The sequence below is a fragment of the Dreissena polymorpha genome, chromosome 8 (assembly GCF_020536995.1).
Source record: "Dreissena polymorpha isolate Duluth1 chromosome 8, UMN_Dpol_1.0, whole genome shotgun sequence".
In the NCBI taxonomy this organism is placed as follows: domain Eukaryota; kingdom Metazoa; phylum Mollusca; class Bivalvia; order Myida; family Dreissenidae; genus Dreissena; species Dreissena polymorpha.
Window position 1 is genome coordinate 77281548 of NC_068362.1, and position 21724 is coordinate 77303271.

Sequence of the window (21724 nt, forward strand, 5' to 3'; positions counted from 1 at the left end):
TCACTTCTGGCTTTTTGGGATGACCATTTATCCAATCATAAAACTAAGTTTTCTCAGTTATGTCATGGTAATTTATATGTAATCCAAATTAGTGAGAAAGTGTTGTTTTTTTTAGGAAATTTAAAAACATTCCAAACTGATTAAATAGTGATTTGTTAATTTAAATGACAAGTCATGTAATGAAAACAAATTTTGCAAGCTACACATGCGTATGAGCCATTTAGTGGCTGAAGCATTTTGATTGCATCATTTTTGATACGCAGTTGGTTAGTTTGTGGTTAGGTTGGTTGGTTGGTTTCTAAACAATTTTCATGTGCAGTGATCCACGTGTGCCTGAGTTTTAAATGTGCCTTTGAAGTTAGCGGACGGGCTGGCGTGCCGGCGGAACTAGCTTGTCCGGGCCATAACTTTTTTATGTTCATTGTGAGATTTTAAAATCATTTGGCACACTTGTTCACCATCATTGGACGGTGTGTCGCACAAGAATTATGTCAATATCTCCAAGGTCAAGGTCACACTTTGAGTTCAAAGGTCCAAAATGGCCATAAATGAGGTTTATAAAATTGGATTAGAACATTTATCCTAATACAAATTTGATCTATCTTGAAATTTTGTCAAGTTAGATCAATACTTGGTTGCTAGGCTGAATTAGAGAAAACGTCTTGTGATTTTCCTAGTTGCCAAATCTTCAAGAAACAACTCATGGACACTGTAGAAGCAGCAATTATTGCCGAATTTATATGAAACTTTGTGGGAACATTTGTTCCAGTAATATCTAGGCTGAGTTAAAACTCTAACATAATTCTGAGGTCATCCTAGGTCACTTGGTCAAATAAAACAAAAGGCTTGTTAATACTCAAGAGCCAACATTTTTGGCCCAATCTAAATTAAACTTGGTCAGAAAATGTGTCCCAATAATATCTTGGCTGAGCTCAAGGCTAGATCATAAAGGGTAAAAACTAGGTGGCTTAGTCAAATGAAACAAAAAACCTCTGAACACTATATAAGCCTCATTTGTTTCCCTATTTTCATGAAACTTAGTCACAACAAATGTCCCAATTCTATATCTGCCAGGGGCCGTATTCCAGTAGCTTCTTAAGTTTTCACTTAAGTTAAGAAATTTCTTAAATAAATTTCTTAAGTTAAATTTGAAATGTCAAAAACAAAACATGAGACGCTTAGTATTTCTCTTTAAGAAATTCCTTTAAGAGTAAAAGGAAGTTAACTTAATTTTAAATATATGAGAAAAAATACACAGAGTAAAGAAATTTATTAAGTTTATGAAGCTACCAGAATTAAACTTAAGTGAAATCTTATGTTTAAAGAAAATATGGCGGAGATAAGAAAAAATATTGCGCAATACTTCAACTTAAGTTATTTTTTAACTTAAGAAGCTACTGGAATACGGCCCCAGAAATGTAATCTGAATTTGATACTGTGTTTTGTGGTGTCAAAAACTATGTCATTCAGTCAAATTTAAGAAAAAAAATCTTTTTAACACTATAGGTAACATTTATTCTCAAATCATGAGATTAGGTTAGAACACTTGTCCAGTTATATCCTTGCAGTTTGATTAGGTTAGAACACTTGTCCCAGTTATATCCTTGCAGTTTGATTAGGTTAGAACACTTGTCCCAGTTATATCCTTGCAGTTTGATTAGGTTAGAACACATGTCCAGTTATATCCTTGCAGTTTGATTAGGTTAGAACACTTGTCCAGTTATATCCTTGCAGTTTGATTAGGTTAGAACACTTGTCCAGTTATATCCTTGCAGTTTGATTAGGTTAGAACACTTGTCCCAGTTATATCCTTGCAGTTTGATTAGGTTAGAACACTTGTCCCAGTTATATCCTTGCAGTTTGATTAGGTTAGAACACTTGTCCCAGTTATATCCTTGCAGTTTGATTAGGTTAGAACACATGTCCAGTTATATCCTTGCAGTTTGATTAGGTTAGAACACATGTCCAGTTATATCCTTGCAGTTTGATTAGGTTAGAACACATGTCCAGTTATATCCTTGCAGTTTGATTAGGTTAGAACACTTGTCCCAGTTATATCCTTGCAGTTTGATTAGGTTAGAACACTTGTCCCAGTTATATCCTTGCAGTTTGATTAGGTTAGAACACTTGTCCCAGTTATATCCTTGCAGTTTGATTAGGTTAGAACACTTGTCCCAGTTATATCCTTGCAGTTTGATTAGGTTAGAACACTTGTCCCAGTTATATCCTTGCAGTTTGATTAGGTTAGAACACATGTCCAGTTATATCCTTGCAGTTTGATTAGGTTAGAACACATGTCCAGTTATATCCTTGCAGTTTGATTAGGTTAGAACACTTGTCCCAGTTATATCCTTGCAGTTTGATTAGGTTAGAACACTTGTCCCAGTTATATCCTTGCAGTTTGATTAGGTTAGAACACTTGTCCCAGTTATATCCTTGCAGTTTGATTAGGTTAGAACACTTGTCCCAGTTATATCCTTGCAGTTTGATTAGGTTAGAACACTTGTCCCAGTTATATCCTTGCAGATTGATTAGGTTAGAACACTTGTCCCAGTTATATCCTTGCAGTTTGATTAGGTTAGAACACTTGTCCCAGTTATATCCTTGCAGTTTGATTAGGTTAGAACACTTGTCCCAGTTATATCCTTGCAGTTTGATTAGGTTAGAACACTTGTCCCAGTTATATCCTTGCAGTTTGATTAGGTTAGAACACTTGTCCCAGTTATATCCTTGCAGATTGATTAGGTTAGAACACTTGTCCCAGTTATATCCTTGCAGTTTGATTAGGTAGAACACTTGTCCCAGTTATATCCTTGCAGTTTGATTAGGTTAGAACACTTGTCCCAGTTATATCCTTGCAGATTTTGAAACTGTAAAAAAGTAGGTCACAAGTATGTATGGGTTAAATAAAAAAAAGTTAGAATAATTAATTAATCTTCAAGAATCATGGTCAGAACATTTGTCCTAATTTTATTTTTGCTGAGTTTTTCAATTTCAATTTGTGATGTCACAGGTATCAAAATCTAGGTCAGTAGATCAAATTAAAAAGAAAAGGTAATATTTTGATCATTCTAGAGACAACATTTATTACCCAGGGTTTTTTTTTACTAAGAAAGTGACGCCGATATTCGGCGTCTTCCCCTACCAGAATTTTTGCCCTAAAAATACCATTTCCCCTCAAAAAATATAATTTTTCACCAAAATATAATATTTTACCCTCAAAGAAATGTGTGTTTTTTTTGGGAAGTCGACACTTATCCAATTTGTAACCATGTACAACGATCTCGCTCTCTCTCTCCCGACGATCACTCAAATCTGGGAATCCCAGTGATTCTATATATATAGCTCTTAAATTACGTCATGGAAACCAGGCAACTAATCGTAGTAATCATGTGACTATTTTACTGGATTCCGGTCTTGCGCGAGAAGGGTGTTTCGTCAATTAATTACCGGAAACCAGTCGAATTTTCATTCGGGTTATGTGAAAGCCTAGATATAAACGTTAAAACAGAAAAAAAGTCTCGCAATTGGCATTCATACACAAACAAAATAAAACGTTCGGACTCGGAAAATATTAATTGCGTTGACGCATTTTTTTAAGAATGAATCATCAAAAACCGTTGAAACCCAGCAGGATTCGGAGGTATATGTAATCAACATCGATTAATACTGTCGGATTATTGTGAAAGTGAAAGTAGACAATCGGCAGCTTCCGCACCTTTCCCTTCCAATACTGTAGCAGATCTAGATCGTCAACCCATTCATCATGAAATTGAAATCATAATATTGACATCATTCCCCGGCCCCAGTTGAAAACATTTTCCATTATAAGATCTACACCTGCAACTTTATTGAGGACTTTGACTTTAATATCATACTTGTTCATGTGTTTAAGAACAAAAAGGTCAGAGACATGCCTCTTTTTGTAAAAAAAAACCTGAAGTCTGTAGGTGAGTTATAGACATTGAAATGAACAGTTTTATATTTTTTCCCCAAATATGTCTCTTTCGCGCTCGATTTTCCCCTTTTACCCAGCGTCCAGCGTCTTCCCCTTTTTCTGAAAAAAAACCCTGTTACCCAATCTTCATTACATTTGGGTCATACAATTTTTCCCAATAATATCTCAAGTGTAGTCGAAACAGGAAGACATGGGGTCAAAACCTAGGTCACTAGGTCACATGAAAGAAGTCTTATTTGTTTGATATGGTTCCAGTCCATTGAAAAATGGTGCCATGAGGCTTGGCAGTTTTTTGTTTGTATCTAGTGTAGTAAAAGCATTTGAAAACTCTTCAAGTCATTTTTTTGCCATCTCATTAATCTTGCTCTGAACATTAACAAATTGTGTTGTTATGGTAACTTTGATGAGTTTGAAACTTATTGTGGTTCATTACAAAGCATGTCAGCTATGCTTAAGGGCAGTTTTTATGAACCCTATGTGTTCATAACATTTTAGGTACTAAATATTTCAGGTGAACACCTTATGACTTTGGTCCCATTGTTCAACCCTTTACCACTTAGTAGTTGAATGTAGAATTCATAGTACATTTCCTGTATGTACATACAGCATTGTTCACACTGTATAAATTGTCTTATACCAACCTAAAATTATGTTGCTTGTTACAACATTAAACATTGATTAACTCCCACCTTGTAAGTGCTCGAGCAGTATTCTCATATGGTTTTATGGTCAACTTAAAATGCCACAGTCATATTGTACAATTGGTCATTACAACCTGATTCTCATTCCCTTGGTTCATGCACTTTGACATGATTTCTTTTCTGTTTAGTGTGAAATAAAACATATTCTTATCATCAATTAAACAGTACTACACATATTTCATCTTTCTGAAGATATGTGCCGCGTTTTGAGAAAACTGGGCTTAATGCATGTGTGTAAAGTGTCGTCCCAGATTAGCCTGTGCAGTCCGCACAGGCTAATCAGGGACGACACTTTCCGCTTTTATGATATTTTTAGTTTCAAGGAAGTCCCTCCTTACAGAAAATCAACTTTAGGCGGAAAGTGTCGTCCCTGATTAGCCTTTGCAGACTGCCCAGGCTAATCTGGGACGACACTTTACGCACATGCTTTAAACCCCATTTTCACAGAACAAAACTCATATAATGTCACATGTCCATGTCTGTTTTTCCAGCTGTAGGTGACTTTAGGATGGTCTAATTGTGCGACCTGCATCAACAATGCCCGTCTCAGTGTTACCTAGCCTTGACCCTGTGTTTGCCAAGTGGGAGTCACGCGGACCGAAGGGTCCAACAGGGGGCGCACCTCAGCAAACTGGGGGTGGGGACCACCTTGTAACCAATGGCGACAGAGCCAGGCAGAAATGGAGGGAGAAATTAGGGAACAATGTTCAGCAATTAAAAATGAGGAGGACCCGAGAGAGAGAAAAGCCAAGGAAAGTTGCGATATCATCTGAAACAGTGAGTCTTGCTTATAATTGGGTCAGTGTCAATGTTATTGACTGGTTAATTGACTTTGAACTTAATTGTGAATGCCAAAAATAAAGTTATCAGTTTGTTGGTGATAGATACTTACTGATGATATCGGTTTTTGACCTGGCTGATAAGATCTGGTTCAATATACAGATTATACTTTCACCTAGTTTTAGTACACTTAAAATTATAAAATCTTACAAATACTTTTCTATTAAGAACTTAATTTCATTCAAGCAACTTGTTAAATCTTATGTTAGCTCACCTGTCACGAAGTGACATGGTGAGCTTATGTGACCGTGTGATGTCCGGCGTCCGTATGTGCGTGCGTGTGTGTGTGCGTCCGTCAACAATTTGCTTGTGTAGACAGTAGAGGTCACAGTTTTCATCCAATCTTTATGAATTTGGTCAGAATGTTTATCTTGATGAAATCTGGGGTGGGATTGTATTTGGGTCATCTGGGATCAAAAACTAGGTCACTAGGTCAAAAACTAGGTCAAATAATTGGAAAACATTGTGTAGACTATAGGGGTCGCAGTTTTCATCCAATCTTTATCAAATTTGGTCAGAATCTTTATCTTGATGAAATCTCGTTTGGGATTGTATTTGGGTCATCTGAGGTCAAAAACTAGGTCACTAGGTCAAAAGCTAGGTCAAATAATAGAAAAACTGTGTGTAGACAATAGAGGTCGTAGTTTACATCCAATCTTTATGAAATTTGGTCAGAATGTTTATCTTGATGGAATCTGGGTTGGAATTGTATTTGGGTCATCTGGGGTCAAAAACTAGGTCACTCGGTCAAAAATTAGGTCAAATAATAGAAAAACCTTGTATAGACAATAGAGGTCGCAGTTTTCATCTAATCTTTATGAAATTTGGTCAGAATATTTCTCTTGATGAAATCTGGGTTGGGATTGTATTTGGGTCATCTGGGGTCAAAAACTAGGTCTCTAGGTCAAAAACTAGGTCAAATAATAGAGAAACCTTGTGTAGACAAAAGAGTACGCAGTTTTCATCCAATCTTTATGAAATTTGGTCAGATTGTATATCTTGATGAAATCTGGGTTGGAATTGTATTTCGGTCATCTGAGGTCAAAAACTAGGTCACTAGGTCAAATAATAGAAACACCGTCAACAATTTGTTTGTGTAGACAGTAGAGGTCACAGTTTTCATCCAATCTTTATGAAATTTGGTCAGAATGTTTATCTTGATAAAAACTGGGTTGGGATTGTATTTGGGTCATCTGGGGTCAAAAACTAGGTCACTAGGTCAAAAACTAGGTCACTAGGTCAAATAATAGAAAAACCTTGTATAGACAATAGAGGTCGCAGTTTTCATCCAATCTTTATGAAATTTGGTCAGAATGTTTATCTTGATGAAATCTGGGTTTGGATTGTATTTGGGTCATCTTGGGTCAAAAACTAGGTCACTAGGTCAAATAATAGAAAAACCTTGTGTAGACAATAAAGGTCACAGTTTTCATCCAAACTTCATGAAATTTGGTCAGAATGTTTGTCTTGAAGAAATCTGGGTTGGGATTGTATTTGGGTCATCTGGGGTCAAAAACTAGGTTACTAGGTCAAATAATAAAAATATCTTGTGTAGGCAATAGAGGTCACAGTTTTCATCCAATCTTTATAAAATTTGATCAGAATGTTTATTTTGGTGAAATCTGGGTTGGGATTGTATTTGGGTCACCTTGGGTCAAAAACTAGGTCAATAGGTCAAATATTAGAAAAACCTTGTGTAGACAATAGAGGTCACAGTTTTCATCCAATCTTTATGAAATTTGGTCAGAATGTTTATCTTGATGAAATCTGGGTTGGGATTGTATTTGGTTAGTCAGGTGAGCAATTCAGGGCCATCATGGCCCTCTTGTTTTATTAGCTCATCTATTTTTTGAAAAAAAATTAAGAGCTATTGTCATCACCTTGGCGTCGGCGTCCGGTTAAGTTTTGTGTTTAGGTCCACTTTTCTCAGAAAGTATCAATGCTATTGCATTCAAACTTGGTACACTTACTTACTATCATGAGGGTACTGGGCAGGCAAAGTTAGATAACTCTGGCGTGCATTTTGACAGAATTATGTGCCCTTTTTATACTTAGAAAATTGAAAATTTTGGTAAAGTTTTGTGTTTAGGTCCATTTTATTCCTTAAGTATCAAAGCTATTGCTTTCATACTTGCAACACTTACTAACTATCATAAGGGGACTGTGCAGGCAAAGTTATGTAACTCTGAATGGCATTTTGACAGAATTATGTGCCCTTTTTATACTTAGAAAATTGAAAATTTGGTTAAGTTTTGTGTTTAGGTCCACTTTATTCCTACAGTATCAAAGCTATTGCTTTCATACTTGCAACACTTATTAACTATCATAAGGGGACTGTGCAGGCAAAGTTATGTAACTATGACTGGCATTTGGACGGAATTATGGGCCCTTTATACTTAGAAAATTGAAAATTTGGTTAAGTTTTGTGTTTTGGTCCACTTTACCCCTGAAGTATCATAGATATTGCTTTCATACTTGGAACACTCGCAAACTATCATAAGGGTACAGTAAAAGGACAAGTTGCATAACTCTGATTGTCATTTTTACGGAATTATGGCCCTTTTTTGACTTAGTAACTTTGAATATATGGTCAAATTTTGTGTTTCGATCCACTTTACTTCTAAAGTATCAAGGCTATTGCTTTCAAACTTCAAATACTTTCATGCTATCATGAGGTTACTGTACCTGGCAAGTTGAATTTTACCTTGACCTTTGAATGACCTTGACTCAAGGTAAAATTATTAAATTTTGCTTAAATTGCCATAACTTCTTTATTTATGATTAGATTTGATTGATACTTTGACAAAACTACTCTCACCTGACATACCACAATAGACTCCACCCAAACCATCCCCCCCCCCCTAATTTTTTTTTTTTTTTTAAATCATCTCACAAATGACCACCACACCCTCACACTATACCCCCCCCCCCCCCCACCCCCCCCCCCCCCAATTAATTTTTTTTTGAAACGTTTTTTTTTTTGCATTTTTTTTCCGCATTTTTGGAAGATAATGTAATAAATGTCCACACCCCCACACTATCCACCCCTCTTCACTCCACCCCTCCCTCCTTTGTGATTTAAATTGAGAGTCCCTTCACCTTTAAAAAGAAAATAGATGAGCGGTCTGCAACCGCAAGGCGGTGCTCTTGTTTTTGTTGTAGTTGTTACTTTATACATAATTGAAATTATTTTTTTCTTGTTAGTGGTCATAATGAATACTTAGCATATAAGTGCATTATCTTTGCAAAGATTGTGTTCCACAAATTAGCTTTAAATGTTAAATGCTTATATAAGATTCTTTATGCAAATGGAGAGCTGCTAATAAAAAAGTTGGCAAGTTGTATCCAATTACTCTAACATGCATGGACTTATACAACTTAATGGTACTTTATGTCCATTTGAGATTACCCAGTTTTTGTCATTATACTTGCAGATAATAAGCAACACAATTGCGCAATTTAAAACTATGCCAACTGTGATGCCAGAACATTTCAACACTCATCGCCCATTCATGGGAACTTGCTGCTCCTGTATGCCCAACAGTCAGGTAATAAGCCTTTTCAAAAAGCGTGGGGATAATGATTGGTTCTGTATGTCCAACAGTCTGGTAATAAACCTAAGTGATTGGTTCTGTATGTCCAACAGTCAGGTAATAAACCTAAGTGATTAGTTCTGTATGTCGAAAAGTCAGGTAATAAACCATAGTGATTTGTTCTGTATGTCCAACAGACAGGTAATAAACCTAAGTGATTGATTTTGTATGTCCAACAGTCAGGTAATGACCCATAGTGATTGGTTCTGTATGTCCAACAGTCTGGTAATAAACCTAAATGATTGGTTCTGTATGTCCAACAGTCAGGTAATAAACCTTAGTGATTGGTTCTGTATGTTTCAACAGTAAGGTAATAAAACATAGTGCCCAGTTCTGTATACCTAACAGGTGGGTAGTAAACCTTAGTGATTGGTTCTGTATGTCCAACAGTCAGGTTATAAACATAAATGATTGGTTCTGTATGTCCAACAGTCAGGTTATAAACCATAGTGATTGGTTCTGTATGTCCAACAGTCAGGTAATAAACCATAGTGATTGGTTCTGTATGTCCAACAGTCTGGTAATAAACCTAAGTGATTGGTTCTGTGTGTCCAACAGTCAGGTAATAAACCATAGTGATTGGTTCTGTATGTCCAACAGTCAGGTAATAAACCTAAATGATTGATTCTGTATGTCCAACAGTCAGGTTATAAACCAAAGTGATTAGTTCTGTATGTCCAACAGTCAGGTAATAAACCTAAGGGATTGGTTCTGTATGTCCAACAGTCAGGTAATAAACCTTAATGATTGGTTCTGTATGTCGAACAGTCAGGTTATAAACCTAAGTGATTAGTTCTGTATGTCCAACAGTCAGGTAATAAACCTAAGTGATTGGTTCTGTATGTCCAACAGTCAGGTAATAAACCTAAATGATTGGTTATGTATGTCGAACAGTCAGGTAATAAACCAAAGTGATTGGTTCTGTATGTCCAACAGTCAGATTATAAACCTTAGTGATTGGTTCTGTATGTCCATCAGCCCGGCGATAAACCTTAGTGATTGGTTCTGTATGCCCAACAGTCATGTAATAAACTATAATGGTTGGTTCTGTATGCCCAACAGTCGGGTAATAAAACTTAGTGACTGGTTTTGTATGTCCAACAGTCAGTTAATGAACTATAGTGCTTGTTCTGTATGCCCAACAGTGAGGTAATTAACCTTAGTGATTGGTTCTGTATTCCCAACAGTCGGTTAATAAACCTTAGTGATTGGTTTTGTATGTCCAACAGTCAGGTAATAAACCATAGTGATTGGTTCTGTATGTCCAACAGTCAGGTAAAAAACCGTAGTGCTTGGTTTTATTTATGTGCATAAAGTGTCATCCCACTTTACGCACATGCATTAGACCCCCTTTTTATAGAGCACTGCCCATACCAAATGTTATTAAAACACTGTTTTGCATTTATATAACCATTAATGCTTTTATGTGTTTTTGAAGCATTCTTTAACCCTTTACCACATTGATAGGTATTTTGACGCATTTAAGTCCCTTAGAAAGTTACATTTAATTATATACCCTTTTTTAAAAATAAATTCAAGTTTTAAAGTCTTCATTCCAACCTTTAGTTACTGATGAGCAGAAGACAGCATAAAACCTGAACAGACTGCGAGTTACTCACAGGCTGTTCTGGTTTTATGCTGGTTGCAAAAGCCTTTATTACTTTGATTCTTATGGTGTAAAGTGTTGCTGAGTATAATGTTGATGCAGTGTGACTTGCTTTCAAATCACAGAAGGATCTGGTGGTGGCCAACACAAGTTTAGAAGGCATGAGAAATATCCTGGATGTGAGGCATGAGATGAGGTGAGTTTACACATAAATAGATAGTTGGGCAGGGGATCCTTGACAGTGGGGTGGATCTTAAAGGGTGAGCGACAGTTGGATGGATCTTTAAGGGTGAGTGACAGTTGGGTGGATCTTAAAGAGTGAGTGACAATTGGGTGGATCTTAACAGGGTGAGTGACAGTTGGGTGGATCTTAAAGAGTGAGTGACAGTTGAGTGGATCTTAAAGAGTGAGTGACAGTTGGGTGGATCTTAAAGGGTGAGTGACAGTGAGATGTATCTTAAAGGGTGAGTGACAGTTGGGTGGATCTTAAAGAGTGAGTGACAGTTGAGTGGATCTTAAAGGGTTGGGTGACAGTGAGGTGTATCTTAAAGAGTGAGTGACAGTAGGGTGGATCTAAAAGGGTGAGTGACAGTATGGTGGATCTTAAAGGGTGAGTTCGATTGGGGTGGATTTTAAAGAGTGAATGACAGTTGGGTGGATCTTAAAGAGTGAGTGACAGTGAGGTGTATCTTAAAGAGTGAGTGACAGTGAGGTGTATCTTAAAGAGTGAGTGACAGTATGGTGGATCTTAAAGGGTGAGTTACATTGGGTTGGATCTTAAAGAGTGAGTGACAGTTGGGTGGATCTTAAAGGGTGAGTGACAGTTGGGTGGATCTTAAAGAGTGAGTGACAGTTGGGTGGATCTTAAAAAGTGAGTGACAATTGGGTTGATCTTAAAGAGTGAGTGACAGCTGGATCGATCTTAAAGAGTGAGTGACAGTGGGATGGATCTTGAAGGGTCAGTGACAGTGGGATGGATCTTAAAGACTGAGTGACAGTTGGGTGGGTCTAAAAGGGTGAGTGACAGTTGGGTGGATCTTAAAGAGTGAGTGACAGTTGAGTGGATCTTAAAGAGTGAGTGACAGTTGGATGGATCTTAAAGAGTGAGTGACAGTGAGGTGTATCTTAAAGAGTGAGTGACAGTGAGGTGTATCTTAATGATTGAGTGACAGTGAGGTGTATCTTAATGAGTGAGTGAATGTGGGATGGAAAAGAGTGAGTGACAGTTGGGTGGATCTTTAAGGGTGAGTGACAGTTGGGTGGATCTTAAAGAGTGAGTGACAGTTGGATGGATCTTAAAAGGTGGGTGACAGTTGAACGGATCTTAAAGAGTGAGTGACAGTGAGGTGTATCTTAAAAGAGTGAGTGACAGTAGGGTGGATCTTAAGAGTGAGTGACAGTATGGTGGATCTTAAAGAGTGAGTGACAGTAGGGTGGATCTTAAAGAATGAGTGACAGTAGGGTGGATCTTAAAGAGTGAGTGACAGTAGGGTGGATCTTAAAGGGTGAGTGACAGTATGGTGAATCTTAAAGGGTGAGTTCCATTGGAGTGGATCTTAAAGAGTGAGTGACAGTTGGGTAGATCTTAAAGGGTGAGTGACAGTTGGGTGGGTTTTAAGAGTGAGTGATAGGGTGGATCTTAAAGAGTGAGTGACAGTTGTTTGGATCTTAAAGAGAGAGTGACAGTTGGATGGATCTTAAAGAGTGAGTGACAGTGAGGTGTATCTTAAAGAGTGAGTGACAGTTGTATGGATCTAAAAGAGTGAGTGACAGTTGTGTGGATCTTAAAGAGTGAGTGACAGTGAGGTGTATCTTAATGAGTGAGTGAATGTGGGGTGGATCTTAAAGGGTGAGTGACAGTTGGGTGGATCTTGAAGTGTCAGTGACAGTGGGATGGATCTTAAAGAGCGAGTGACAGTAGGGTGGATCTAAAAGGGTGAGTGACAGTATGGTGGATCTTAATGAGAGGATAGTGTAATGCAGTTAAAGAGTGTGTAATAAACATGGTTTGCCACAAAGAGATTAACCAAGCATGATCACCAAGAGCAACAGTTGAGGAACTTTGTATGTTAATATGATTTGTGTCTACAGTTCTAAAATCTTGCATAAAGATAGTTCTGTTATATGATATGGTCAAATAGCAATGGTAACTGTTTGCATGCTTATTGACTGTTAATGGCTGGAGCATAGAAAATGTCAGGTCAGTCTAGTGTATGTTGGAAAATCAATTTAATAGTAGATGGAACATGTATGAAATTAACTAATATGGAATTTTACAATTCCATTGTTTACATGGCTTAGGACACGGTTACAAAAATTGAAAAAAAAGTATTATATACAGAATATCCATTATGTTAAATAAACAATTTTCTATTGATCCTAAAATAAGTTATTTTAATGCTTATTTCAACAGAGGCAGTGGCATTCTAGCTCGCCAGTTTGCAACTGCTGCGTACACGTGGCGCATTCGATGTGCACATAAATACCCTGATGTCCATTTGGCCACGTTGACAAGCCAGAGGTAGGTGTTGCATTGTACAGTCTGTTAACACTTTCACCCAAAAGAAGCAAAGGGAAAACAGCTTTTGCAACCAGCATAAAACCAGAACAGCCTGTGAGTAACTAGCAGACTGTTCAGGTTTTATGCTGTTTGCTGCTCATCAGTAACTCAGGGATGGAAATGAAGCCTTTAAAACTTGAATCTAGTAGTTAGAAAGATATTTAATTAAATGTAACTTTTTAATTAAATGTAACAATGTCAGGGAAGTAAACAAGATTATACAATTAAAAACAGTGTGGCTTACTTTTCTCTTCTTATTACATGGATACTTTAGAAAGTACTCTGTAAGATAGATTTGTAACACCACTTCTTACTGACACAGCATGGTGTTATACAGGGTAATACATTTTCATTGGGATAGAGCTACCGTCTCGGACAATATTATTTTTATGGCCATGTTGCACACTTTACAGGATCAGTAACTAATACTGTTGGTCCAATATTTAAGGCATTGAGGTTTACTGTGTCATTTGATACAAGTCTGTCTATTGCGTTACATTTTGTCATTTAGCAAGAGTGCAAGCTGCTAGCTTCTAATTTGTCTTTCTTACCAGGTCACCCATTAGCAAATGATCTTAATTAGTACAATATGTTATAACATTTGTTCATTTGGATGCTGAGGTCTTTTTTTGCCTCCTAAGTTATTTTCCAAAACTTCCTTTGGCATATAATTATTATGCCTTGTGAAGCAGTCGTGTAAAAATTCCCTTTGAAAGCTGAAGTACCAATTATCAGAAGCAAAAGTACCAATATTAGCGGAGCTTTAGTGCCAATATTTTAGAAGCTCAAATACTAATATTAGAGGAACTCAAGTGCCCATATTTGAAAAGCATAAGTACCAATATTTGAGAAGCACAAGTACCAATATTTTAGAAGCTCAAGTACCAATATTTGAGAAGCACAAGTACCAGTATTTGAAAAGCACAAGTACCAATATTTGAGAAGCACAAGTACCAATATTTCAGAAGCTCAAGTACCAGTATTTGAGAAGCACAAGTACCAATATTTTAGAAGCTCAAGTACCAGTATTTGAGAAGCTCAAGTACCAGTATTTGAGAAGCTCAAGTACCAGTATTTGAGAAGCTCAAGTACCGATATTTTAGAAGCTCAAGTACCAGTATTTGAGAAGCTCAAGTACCAGTATTTGAGAAGCTCAAGTACCAATATTTTAGAAGCTCAAGTACCAGCATTTGAGAAGCTCAAGTACCAGTATTTGAGAAGCTCAAGTACCAGTATTTGAGAAGCTCAAGTACCAGTATTTGAGAAGCTCAAGTACTAATATTTCGAAAGCTCAAGTACCAATTTAGGAGGAGCTCAAGTACCAGTATTTGAGAAGCTCAAGTACTAATATTTCAAAAGCTCAAGTACCAATTAAGGAGAAGCTCAAGTACCAGTATTTGAGAAGCTCAAGTACCAGTATTTCAGAAGCTCAAGTACCGATATTTTAGAAGCTCAAGTACCAGTATTTGAGAAGCTCAAGTACCAGTATTTGAGAAGCTCAAGTACTAATATTTCGAAAGCTCAAGTACCAATTTAGGAGAAGCTCAAGTACCAGTATTTGAGAAGCTCAAGTACTAATATTTCGAAAGCTCAAGTACCAATTTAGGAGAAGCTCAAGTACCAGTATTTGAGAAGCTCAAGTACCAGTATTTCAGAAGCTCAAGTACCGATATTTTAGAAGCTCAAGTACCAGTATTTGAGAAGCTCAAGTACCAGTATTTGAGAAGCTCAAGTACCAATATTTTAGAAGCTCAAGTACCAATATTTTAGAAGCTCAAGTACCAGTATTTGAGAAGCTCAAGTACCAATATTTCGAAAGCTCAATACCAATTTAGGAGAAGCTCAAGTACCAATATTTGAGAATCTTGAGTACAAATATTTGAGATGATCAAGATTAGTTCCTTCAAAATTGTGTTATGTTTCAGAGTGGTAGATGCGATTCATGCAGAGTTGCTGGCAGAAGAAGGTAAACCTACTTTGTGGCTTCATTTCTTTGTGAGCAAGGTCTTTAATGTATGAGTCAATACTTGAATGAAAGGCTTCTTATGATTTGTATTATTGGTTATTACTGGTTGTATTACTGGTTATACTGCAACCAGTCATTTTTTCACGTTGTTGTGAAAGTTTGCATTTGTGATTGTGTTTTTAATGGGTTTGATGTATTAGAATTACTTTCTGTCTGAATTGTGGATCAATTACATATTGACTGCCATGTGGGACGCAATGCCTTACAAAACACAGTTTTTATTGGTGATTGGCGCAGAAAGGACAAACTTGTATAATTTAACATATGAATTAAACATTCATATTAGCCTAAATGTGTTGAATATTTGCACACATCAAGATAACATGGAAATGTTGCGCTGCTCATTCACTTGCCCGATAGACAACCTACTGGGCACCATACTGTTAATTGTATTGTATCATATTGAGACAGAATTATGACCTATTGAGCACTAACTGTGACTTGCATGTTTGTTTAGTTCGTCAAAGCCAGAAAGAAATGGAAAAACGTGCGAAGAGAATCCTTGATAATATGAAGTCACAAATATCAAATGGCCTTACACGGTAAGAGAAACTTTATAACAAATATTCAAGTTGTGGTTGCAGTGAAGAGTTAGTGATTTTAGGATACCAACAAACACTACATTTTCTGTATGTATACAAGCCACAATAGCTTTTGGTTATGCAATTTGAACAAGACTTGTATATAGGACATAATGTGGTAACTTATAACTTGTATTTTAGCTTCACAAATCAATCTCATTGCAGAGTTTGGTCAATCATGTGTTCATGTAGTTGTTTTATAAGCACTATGTGCCACTCATCATTGGTTTGTCAATTACCTTACCATCACATGTAGTTGTTTCATGAGCACTATGTGCTACTCATCATTGGTTTGTCAATTACCTTACCATCAAACCAGGTTGAAACAGAATTGAAGTGTGCTATAGTGCATATACATGGAAACACTAGTATACTTACCTAAGTAAGCTGCTTGGAGTTGTCTCCATCTGCATAAATAGTGCAGAATAAATGTCCGTCAAGAACTTACCAAACTGGTGTCCAGGAAGTCTGGTACTGCACTGGATTTTTAGAAGTGAAAAGGGCAATTTTTAAAAACGGTCGGACGGTCCATCGACAGTCAGGTCAATCTCACCATAGTACAAAAACTAATACAAAGCTACGGTAGTGTGGTATTACATAGTAATGGTATTGTACTATGACATAGTAAGTGCATCTCCTCTGGATGGAGGAGAAGTCTTGGATCATCATGAACAGCACGACCAAAACCAGCGCAAACATCACAGCGAGAAGCTGGAAGTGACTAGCTGCAAGTACTTGGGCGCAACCCTGTCAGAGGATGGTACCAGTACCTCTGAGGTCCGAATAAGAATTGCCATGGCAACCGGAGCAAAGGCAAGACTGAGCAGGTTGTGGACAAGCAGTTCCATCAGCTTCCCAACCAAGTACAGGCTCTACAAGTCCCTCGTAGTCTCTGTCCTACTCTAGGGCTCGAGACCTTGACCTTTCATACGGACACAAAACGCAGGATACAGGCATTTGAACATAAATGTCTCCGCATCTCCTACACGGAGCACAAGACAAACGAGTACGTCCGGAACATGATTGCTGCAGCACTCATTGACCCAGCCTCTACTGTCGACGTCTGTTGATGAAAGCTTGCTTGGTTTGGATACGTCACCAGGCATGACTCAATGTGCAAGACTGTTCTCCAGGGCACGCTAGAGGGAGTTCGCCGCTGAGGCCGTCACAGAAGAAAAGCTGGATGGACCATGTAAAAGAGTGGACATCCCTTCCCATGGATGAATTACTCTCAGCAGCACTCAACTGACCTGACTGGAGGAGGATGATTATTTTTGTCTCTCTTTTTCCCACAATGGAAAAACCGGTCAAGGGATTGATGATGATGATGACTATTACATAGTTGTGGTAGTGCAGTATTTCATTGTTGCAGTACTATACTTTTACATTATTGCCTTAGTGCACTATTTAAAAGAACAGTTGTTAACTATTACATAGTTACGGTAGTGTACTATTACAAAGCTATGATAGTGTACTATCATATATATCTTGTAGTGTACCATAACATTGTGGAAGTTTTGTACTACTACAAAGCTATTGCTATTGTAGTGTGCTATTACATAGCTACATAATTATACTATTACATGGCTACAGTAGTGTAAAATTACATGGCTACTATAGTGTACAATTACATGGCTACTATAGTGTACAATTACATGGCTACTATAGTGTACTATTACATGGCTACTATAGTGTACGATTACATGGCTACTATAGTGTACTATTACATGGCTACTATAGTGTACAATTACATGGCTACAGTAGTGTACAATTACATGGCTACTAAGTGTACAATTACATGGCTACTATAGTGTACTATTACATGGCTACTATAGTGTACAATTACATGGCTACTATAGTGTACAATTACATGGCTACTATAGTGTACTATTACATGGCTACTATAGTGTACAATTACATGGCTACTATAGTGTACAATTACATGGCTACTATAGTGTACTATTACATGGCTACTATAGTGTACTATTACATGGCTACAGTAGTGTAATATTACATGGCTACAGTAGTGTAATATTACATGGCTACTATAGTGTACAATTACATGGCTACTATAGTGTACTATTTTATGGCTACTATAGTGTACTATTACATGGCTACTATAGTGTACAATTACATGGCTACTACAATGTACAATTACATGGCTACTATAGTGTACAATTACATGGCTACTATAGTGTACAATTACATGGCTACAGTAGTGGACAATTACATGGCTACAGTAGTGTACAATTACATGGCTACTATAATGTACAATTACATGGCTACTATAGTGCACAATTACATGGCTACTATAGTGTACAATTACATGGCTACTATAGTGTACAATTACATGGCTACTAAAGTGTACAATTACATGGCTACTAAAGTGTACAATTACATGGCTACTATAGTGTACTATTACATGGCTACTATAGTGTACAATTACATGGCTACTATAGTGTACAATTACATGGCTACAGTAGTGGACAATTACATGGCTACAGTAGTGTACAATTACATGGCTACTATAATGTACAATTACATGGCTACTAAAGTGTACAATTACATGGCTACAGTAGTGTACAATTACATGGCTACTAAAGTGTACAAGTACATGGCTACTATAGTGTACAATTACATGGCTACTATAGTGTACTATTACATGACTACTATAGTGTACAATTACATGGCTACTATAGTGTACTAATACATGACTACTATAGTGTACTATTACATGGCTACTATAGTGTACTATTTTATGGCTACTATAGTGTACTATTACATGGCTACTATAGTGTACAATTACATGGCTACTATAGTGTACTATTACATGGCTACATTAGTGTACAATTACATGGCTACAGTAGTGTACTATTACATGGCTACTATAGTGTACTATTACATGGCTACTATAGTGTACTATTACATGGCTACTATAGTGTACTATTACATGGCTACTGTAATGTACTATTACATGGCTTCTATAGTGTACTATTACATGGCTACTGTAATGTACTATTACATGGCTACTATAGTATACTATTACATGGCGACTATAGTGTACTATTACTAACTATTTCATGGTTGCCGTGGTGTACAAGTGTGTTATTGTTGTTTCAGATTTGCCGTGTGATTTCCACACCACTTCCTCAGCCTACATAGTGTACTATTATTAACTATTTCATGGTTGCCCTGGTGTACAAGTGTTGTTGTTGTTTCAGATTTGCCGTGTGGTTTCTACACCACTTCCTCAGCCTGCTTCTGGGAGGTCTGCATGTGAATAAGGGACAGATGAAAATGGTGAAGGCAGCTTCACAGGTAGTTACGGAATGAACATTTACGGGCCTATGTAAACATAATAGATTTTTTTATTTGGGGAAGTTTTGAACTGTGGGGAATATGAGCAATTGGTAAAAAGCGTCATTGGAAAATGGCTTATTCTGATCATGGGTATTATAACAAGCATGGATATTACCTTTTTTTCTGTAGCCAAATCTTGAAACCTGATTGAATGACACAATTTCCTGTTATTAAATGTTTATATTTGATGGATTGTTACTTTTAAATTAACCTTTATTAATCCATTCCATTAGCCTTACAGCTTGATTTAATCTAGTCATTTAATTAACCATGCAAGTTGATTTAATTTAGCCATTCAGCTATTGGTACATTATTTTATGTAGCCATTTAATAAATGTTACAACATGGTTTAATTTAGCCATTCAGTTATTCTCCCAACTTAATTTACTTAACTTTATTTAATAAAGCCATTCAGTGAACCAAACAATATGTTTTAATGTAGACTTTAAATTAAGATTACACAATAATTATAGTTTGTGTTGTGCACTTGTTGATGCCCATTGCCTGTTTCAGCGAGGCGTGCCGCTGTTGTTCCTGCCACTGCACAAGAGCCACCTTGACTACATACTCATCACTTTCATTCTTGGTAACTTTGACATCAAGAACCCCAACATTGCTGCTGGTGACAACCTTAACATTCCATTCTTCAGGTACGTTTACTTTTCTGTAAACCACATTTAAACTGGAGATATAATAAGACACCTCTGTAAACAACATTTAAAGTGTAGATAGAATAAGGCACTTATGCAAACCACATTTAAAGTGTAGATAGAATAAGGCACTTATGTAAACCACATTTAAAGTGTAGATAGAATAAGGCACTTATGTAAACCACATTTAAAGTGTAGATAGAATAAGGCACTTATGTAAACCACATTTAAAGTGTAGATAGAATAAGGCACTTATGTAAACCACATTTAAAGTGTAGATAGAATAAGGCACTTATGTAAACCACATTTAAAGTGTAGATAGAATAAGGCACTTATGTAAACCACATTTAAAGTGTAGATAGAATTAAGCACTTCTGTAAACTACATTTTAACTGAAGATATAACAAGGCACCTCTGTGAAACAAAATTTAAACTGTAGATAGAATAAGACACTTGTGTTAACCACATTTTAACTGTAGATAGAATAAGGCACCTCCGTAAACCACATTTAAACTGTAGATAGAACTAGGCACTTCTGTAAACCACATTTAAACTGTAGATAGAATAAAGCATCTCTGTAAACCACACTTTTATGTATTTAGAATGAGACACTTCTGTAAACCACACTTGTAATGTTTTTAGAATAAGACACTTAGGTAAACCACACTTTAAATGTAGATAGAATAGACACTTCTGTAAACTCCACTTTAATACATTTAGAATGAGACACCTTTGCAGAACACACTGTAAGAAATGCAATAATACCTTTTTTTTTGCTAATTTTTGTTGAATGTTATTTGCAATTGTAGTATTGGTAGTAAAACAAAATACTTGGAGCACATGCATGTGACATCATTATGAGAGTCTGGTTCTTACCCCTTTCCCCATCCGACGCAAAGTGAAAAAGTCTATGTGCAAACAGCATAAAACCAGACCAGCCTATGAGTAACTCAAAGGCTGTTCAGGTTTTATGCTGTTTGCTGCTCATCAGTATCTAAGGGTAGGAAATGAAGCCTTAAAAAATTGAATTTAGTAAGAAAAGTCTTTAATTAAATTTAACTTTCTTAGGGACTTCAACTGCGTCAAAATACGTATCTGAGTGGTGTAGGGTTAATGTAAACAAAATCACCAGAAATAGGTCTCCAGAAATAAAGTCACCATTAATAGTTGACTGCTTTATAAACTTTCTCTAGGGTTAACATTATTTATGAATAATTTTTTTCTCAACTTAGACTATATTGCAAAGGGTCAAGGGTTTCCAGTCTCAATATTTAACCGTGAATTGAAGATTTAATGGTGAATTTCAATAGCAATCTGTTACAAATGAAAGCTGCCAAGGCTGTCAGTGAAATCTTTCCTGTTTTAATGCATCTGTGAGTTCTATAGACATGGTGTAGGACATAATTGTGCATGATAACAAGTTTGACATTGAATGAGATATTATTATTCCCCGCCATAGGCGGAGGGCTATTGTTTTGGCGTTGCCTGTCCGTCCTTCCGTCTGTCCGGAGCCATATCTTGGAAGCGCTTTGGCGGATTTCATTGAAACTTGGTATAAATATATATATAAATAAGAGGATAATGCACGCCAAATGGCATTGTACACCATCTGTTAATAACAGAGTTATGGCCCTATGTATCTTGACAAAATGCTTTTTTTGTGTGTCCGGAGCCATATCTTGGAAGTGCTCTGTCCGATTTCATTGAAACTTGGTATGAGTCTATATATGGATAAGAGGATGATGCACGCCAAATGGCATTGTACACCATCTGTTAATAACGGAGTTATGGCCCTTTGTATCTTGAAAAAATGCTTTTTTGAGTGTCAAATATAACACTTTTGTGTCCA

General features: G+C 36.7%; 1 protein-coding gene across 10 annotated transcripts in view; it reads left to right on the forward strand.

Annotated features, from left to right (window-relative positions):
• LOC127841323 (glycerol-3-phosphate acyltransferase 1, mitochondrial-like) overlaps nucleotides 1-21724 on the forward strand; it is a 58423-nt gene that overhangs the window by 14524 nt on the left and 22175 nt on the right. For all 10 annotated transcript variants that reach the window (XR_008030909.1, XR_008030911.1, XR_008030914.1 and 7 more), the window contains 8 exons: nucleotides 5151-5436; nucleotides 8934-9047; nucleotides 10824-10894; nucleotides 13112-13219; nucleotides 15184-15224; nucleotides 15742-15826; nucleotides 19087-19183; nucleotides 19739-19875. Coding sequence is in view for 3 of the 10 variants with exons in the window: in XM_052370045.1 (XP_052226005.1) it covers nucleotides 5197-5436; nucleotides 8934-9047; nucleotides 10824-10894; nucleotides 13112-13219; nucleotides 15184-15224; nucleotides 15742-15826; nucleotides 19087-19183; nucleotides 19739-19875 (893 nt within the window). In the remaining 7 variants the exon portion in view is untranslated. The remainder of the gene's footprint in view (nucleotides 1-5150; nucleotides 5437-8933; nucleotides 9048-10823; nucleotides 10895-13111; nucleotides 13220-15183; nucleotides 15225-15741; nucleotides 15827-19086; nucleotides 19184-19738; nucleotides 19876-21724) is intronic.